We start from the raw sequence: 6,284 nt of genomic DNA on the forward strand, positions 1-6,284 counted from the left end.
AGTTTGAGTTTGATTTCACACTCAAGAGACCATTAAAGATGAGGACTGTCATAAACAAGAGTATAATTTTCAAATCTAAAATTTTTTCTTAAGTATCTTGACACTGAGGCTTTGGAGACTCAGTTAACATAGCTATTGTCTTTAATGTATGAGACAAGTGTCTGAAATCCTCAAAGGAAAAGATGTCATTTTTCCCCAAGGGAAGCTCTTCTAACAATTGAGATAAGTTTTCTGTATTGATTGCAAACAACTGGTCCATTATTAACTTTGTCTCTCTTGCCAAAGGGTGGAGGAAAACACCATGAACTCCAGTGTCAGAGAAGGCTCCAGGTGAATCAAGGTGAGTACTGAATAATTTTTACCTTGACATTTTATCTTCATGTTTACATTCTGGGGAAAATTGTTCTTTTCAGCGTTAATCCGTAATAAACCTTAGTAAACACTAGATGAAGAAAAGAACGTAATGCTCAAAGAAGCGTTCTGGAGAGATAATCCTAACGTGAGTATGGGAAAGAGGAAATAGAGATTTCTCCAGGCCCTTTGTTCCCTCACCCAAGCTTGTAAACCAATAAATCCAAAGTTGTGCTTGGAGTAAATGATGGTTTATGGGTTAATATTGCCTTCTACAATTATTCTTACAGATGCCACACATGATGTGAACGACTATGGAAAATACATCTTCAGTGTCAGAATTTATTCTTGTGGGACTGACAGACCAACCTGAGCTCCAGCTGCCCTTATTTGTCCTGTTCTTGATGAACTACACAGCCACTGTGATGGGAAACTTAACGCTAATGAATCTCATTTGCCTAAACTCCAACCTTCACACCCCCATGTACTTCTTCCTCTTTAATCTGTCCTTCATTGACTTCTGTTATTCGATGGTCTTCACACCCAAAATGTTGATGAGTTTTATTTTAGAGAAGAATACCATATCTTTTGGAGGATGCATGGCTCAGCTGTTTTTCTTCCTATTTTTTGTGAACTCTGAGAGTTACGTGTTGACAGCCATGGCCTATGATCGCTATGTGGCCATCTGTAAGCCACTAACATACAAAGTTATTATGTCCCCTAAGGTCTGTTGTCTGTTAATATTTAGTTCTTACTTGATGGGGTTTGCTAGTGCCATGGCTCACACAGGGTGTATGATCAGGCTTAATTTTTGTAATTCTAAGATCATCAACCACTACATGTGTGACATCTTCCCTCTCCTCCCACTCTCCTGCAGTAGCACCTATGTTAATGAGCTTATGAGTTCGGTTGTGATAGGTACAGCTATCATTTTATGCTGCCTCATTATTTTAATCTCTTATACTATGATCCTTTTCAATATTCTTCATATGTCATCAGGTAAGGGTTGGTCCAAAGCCTTGGGCACTTGTGGGTCTCACATCATAACTGTTAGTCTTTTCTATGGATCTGGGCTGCTTGCTTATGTCAAGCCATCTTCTGCTAAGACTGTTGGCCAGGGGAAATTTTTCTCAGTGTTTTATACTTTATTGGTGCCCATGTTGAACCCTCTTATTTATAGTCTCAGAAACAAGGATGTCAAACTTGCTGTGAAGAAAACTTTGAAAAGAATCACAAACTGATTTATCCCTTTAGCCACACAGTTTCAGATTGATATGCTTTCTTTCTTTCTTTCTTTCTTTCTTTCTTTCTTTCTTTCTTTCTTTCTTTCTTTCTTTCTTTCTTTTTTTACATTACCTATTTTCTATTCCTTTTATTTATCATTGCCCTTTATTAGAATTGGTGGAATCTATAGTATAACATGTCTTCTCTTTAAACCATGCAATGAAACTCTTTGAGTACTGGGAGGATTTGAGACATCCTCAGATTCAATATTTTTCTGATTATGCCATGTTCAGCATAATCAGACTATATAAGATCTTGGTCAACTTTTTAAGTTGAGGGTAAAATTTTTAAGTGCTTTTTATATGTTCTTAAAAAATATCTGTACATTTATTTTAAAGTTTGAATGTATATGTTGAACCTCCCTGAGTTTATGTCTACCATGCACATTTAGGGACCTGTCATGGATAGAAGAGTGTTTCAGATTCCCTAGAAGAGGAGTTAGAGGCAGATGAGAACCACCAGCTAGATTCTGAGAAAGGAGCACATACCTTTTGCAAGAGTGTTAAAAGCTCTTAACCTCTGAACCGTCTTCTCTGCCCACATTGTCTATTTTTTTTCCAGCAAATTAAATTTCTGGAGTGCTATGCCTTCTATCTAACTCATTTCATCCTGAGTTTTTGTTTTCTGATATAATTTTGATGTGTTTCTTTATTTGAAGGGGTATTCCCCCTTCACTTTCATTATAGCAATGAGAAAACAAGTATGGGAATGGTATGTCTTAAAATTCTAGCAATTATCCATTATGTGTTTTTTTCTAACATTTTAACATGAAATTAATGATGGTATCTGTAATTAACTGGAATAAGTTTTTACCTTTATGGTTATCAGAGTATATGTTAGGGTCATTCCTCTGCACATGTATCGCAATTTCCCCCGAGTTTGAGACTTTTTCAGAAAATGGACATTTTTGTTATGTATATACTGGAAATTGTCACTTTCTTGTTTATGATATATGGATTGTTTCTCTTGACTGTTTTTTTATAAAATTGCACATTTCTGTTGAAAGGACACCATGTTTTCAATAATACCTAGACTATCCCCACTGTACCATAGAAAGGATAGTTGTTTTTTTTTTTAATGATGTCAATTTACTTCTGTAAAAGAAATGGCACATGGGATAAACACATATTGATTTACTTCATGGCTTTGTGACTGGATTTTTGTGACCAAGAGGGATTTTTATTTCCATTTCTCTATCCATATCTACCTCTATATCTATCTAAATACACAGCTATTTAGATGTATTTAGTTGAGGATATGGTCACATGAGTACTGCAAGACCACAAACTATTGATCCACAGTTCATTTTTACATATGTTGCATTTGTTATGCAGAATACAGGAAAAGGAAAATGGAATGTGAAGAAACAGATACCTGCTGGAGAGTTATTCCCATGATTTCTCAAAAGAGGAATCATTGAGAATATGCATTCAGCCAAGATGCCTGTAGCAGAGAGCTTGTCTACAAGATTTCAGGACCAAGTTTTTTCTTTTTTTCTTTTTTTCTTTTTTAACCACATCTCTCTACAGGCCTCGGAGTAATGTTGCGTCAACCTGCTAAACTACAAAAGCAACATTTTGTCTGATATTTTTAATTAGTGATTCTCTTTCTGGAGTGACAGGAGTAAGGAGTTTTGTTAATCCTTTCTGAAGTATCATGTCACTACTCTTATTGTTTAGTATATGTGCTAAGAAGTTTATTAAATGTTTCATCTTTAATTAGCTGGAAATATAATACATCCATGAAACATACAATCAATAAGTAGCATTGCATTACATTTTAAATTATTTTTGGAGATATAATATATACTTCATAATGTTCACTGAGAAACGCACAGACAATGCAGATGATGAGTGTCTAAGTTCCCTCAGTGAAGTTCCCTGCCCATCTTGCTGTCAATTTTGCATTAGAGTCTGTTTTTGTCCAGGAATTGTATAGTTACAATGTGTTTTGTGTGTTTTCTAAATACTATAAGCACCTGTCTTCACTTCCAAAGGGAATATTTCACCTAAAAAATAATTACATGGATCATGAAAGCATAATTTTTATATTAATATTGTCTGAAAAAATCTATGACATTTGACTTAGAACTGCAAAAATTAGAAAATAATGATGCCTTTGAAATTTGAAATGCCTAGAATTTCTCTATTGAGAATTCTTTGTTTAGACCTATTTCCCATTTTTAAATTTAATTATTTGGTTTATTGATGTTTGGTGTCTTCCATTCTATATTCATTTTGGATATTATTTTTCTACTTGATGTGGACTTGTTAAAAATATTTTTCCATTCTATTGGTTGCTTCTTTGTCTGAGTGGCAGTATTGTTTGCCTCATATAAGCTTTTCAGTTTCATGAGGTTCCATTTATTAATTATTGATCTTAGTACCTGCTCTAGTTGTGTCCTGTTCAGAAAATCCTCTCCTTTACCAATGGTTTCAAAGCTACTTTCCACTTTCTTTTCTATCAGGCTCAGAATATTTGTTTTTTTGTTGATATCTTTGATACACTTGGACTTGTGTTTAGTACAGGGTGATAGTATGCATCTCTGCATTCTTCTACATATACACATTCAGTTTGCCCGGCACTATTTGTTGTGAAGAATTGTGTTGGAATTTTAGTGGGCATAGCAATAATGTGTAGACTGATTTTGGTAAGACGACGAGTTTTACTAGGCTTATTCTACTAAGCCATAAGTATGAGAGATCTTTCCATTTTCTGTTTTCTTTATCAATTTCTTTCTTCAAAGACCCGAAGTATTTATAATACACGTGTTTACTTACTTGTTTGTTTAAAGTTACTCCAAGATGGCATTGATACTACTGTGAAAGGTGTTGTTTGCCTAAATATTTTCTCAGTCCATTTATCGTTTGTTTATAGGAAGGCTACCACTGCTCTCTTATACAGCTAGGCACTGCTGAAAGTATTTATCATGCTTAGGAGTTCCCTAGTTTATCATTAGAAAGTAATACTACTTTTTCTCTTTCCAATATGTACATCCCTGATGGCCTTATTGCTCTAGATAAGACCTCAAGTTCAATAATTAATAGGATGAAGAAAATAGACAGCTGTGAGCATCCATGCTTGCTTTTCAGGGCAAAGTCAACTGATAGGGTCTAAAGGAATTAAAACAGGTGACTTGGAGGGGTCACAGCAAAGATTAAGCTGTGGTAATTTTGTTGAGAGCAAGCAGAGATTTTATGCCTTTTTCAGAAACAGAATACAGTGACAATTGCCAAGATAAATACAGTTGTAGTTGCCATAATATAATGATGTTTGCAAACTTTGCAGGTTATAGATTAATGTCTAAGACCAATTGTCTTGTCAAACTTCCATGCTTCCTTGCCTTCCAAGGGAACATACAGAAAAACACAAAAGTGTGTTGAATGCTTCAATACATGAAGGAGTGTGTCGGTCTCTGAGGAACTAATGGGTACTCCATGTCCAAGGAACCACAGACTCTAACCTGAAAAACCTATAGTACATGTCTCTCAAGGCAATTATGCCAGGTCAACGCCATGGTTTCCTGTATTCAATCTTTTCTTGTTTCTGATTTTAGTAGAATTGCTTTAAGTTTCTCTTTATTTAACTTGAAATGTTAGCTGAAAATTGCCTTTATTGTAAGTTTAGGTATGTCCCCTGTGTCATTAACCTCTTCTGAAATTTTACCATGTAAAAGTATTGAATTTTGTCAAATGGATTTTCCACATTTAATGAGAAAATCATGTGATTTTTGGTTTTCAGTGTGTTTTACAGCAGAATACATTAACTGATTTTCTTATATTAAACCATCTCTGCATCTCTGGGATGAAGCCCAAGTGATCCTGGTGGATGATCTTTCTGATGTGTTTTCAGATCTGGTTTGCAAGTATGTTAGTGATTATTTCTGAATCTACATCCATTAGAATTTTTTAATGTAATTATGCTTCATTGTAGAGTCATGATGTGGTTTGTGTATCAGGGTAACTGTGGCCTCATAAAGTGAATTGGACAGTGTTTCTTCTGTTTCTATTTGTAGAACAGTTTGAGGAGTATTGGTATTAACTCTTCCTTGAAAGTCTGATATTTAATTCTGCATTAAAATTCATCGGTCCTTGTGGCATTTTTGGTTGTAAGACGTTTAATGACTGTTTCTGTTTCACTGGAGGTTATGGGTCTATTTAAATTGTTTATCTAATCTTGATATAACTTTAGTAAGTGGTGCCTATTGAGAGAATTATTCATTTCTTTTAGATTTGTTTTAATTTGGAAGAGTAAAGCTTTTTAAAGTATAGTTTTTTGAGTCTCTGGGTTTCCTCAATGTCTGTTGTTTTGCCTTTCCTTTTATTTCTGATTTTGTTAATTGGGACAGTTTCTCTTTGTATTTAAGTTAGTTCAGATAAGTGTATGTCTATCTTGTTGATTCTTTTCAAAGAATAAATTCTTTGATTGTTTCTTTGTACTGTTCTCTTTGTTTCTATTTCATTGATTTCAGCCTTGGATTTGATTTTTTTTTTTTTTTTTGCCCTCTAATCCATTTAGCTATATTTAGTTCATTTTGTTCTACAGTTACTAGGTGTGATGTTAAGTTGCTAGCATGAGACCGCTTCAAATTTTGTGTAGGTACTCTTAACATCACCTTCATTGTGTCCCATTAGTCTGCAATCTGTTTT

At 34.4% G+C, this 6,284-nt stretch overlaps 1 protein-coding gene across 1 annotated transcript; it reads left to right on the forward strand.

Moving 5' to 3' along the window:
* Positions 1-93: 93 nt before the first annotated feature.
* On the forward strand, positions 94-5,747 carry LOC143438992 (olfactory receptor 8C8). The gene is made up of 2 exons (XM_076924695.1): positions 94-340; positions 642-5,747. Exon 2 carries the CDS (start codon positions 666-668, stop codon positions 1,590-1,592), a length of 927 nt encoding a protein of 308 aa, XP_076780810.1. The 5' UTR covers positions 94-340; positions 642-665; the 3' UTR covers positions 1,593-5,747.
* The last annotated feature ends 537 nt before the right edge of the window (positions 5,748-6,284 follow it).

Source organism: Arvicanthis niloticus, chromosome 26 (assembly GCF_011762505.2).
Source record: "Arvicanthis niloticus isolate mArvNil1 chromosome 26, mArvNil1.pat.X, whole genome shotgun sequence".
Lineage (NCBI taxonomy): Eukaryota > Metazoa > Chordata > Mammalia > Rodentia > Muridae > Arvicanthis > Arvicanthis niloticus.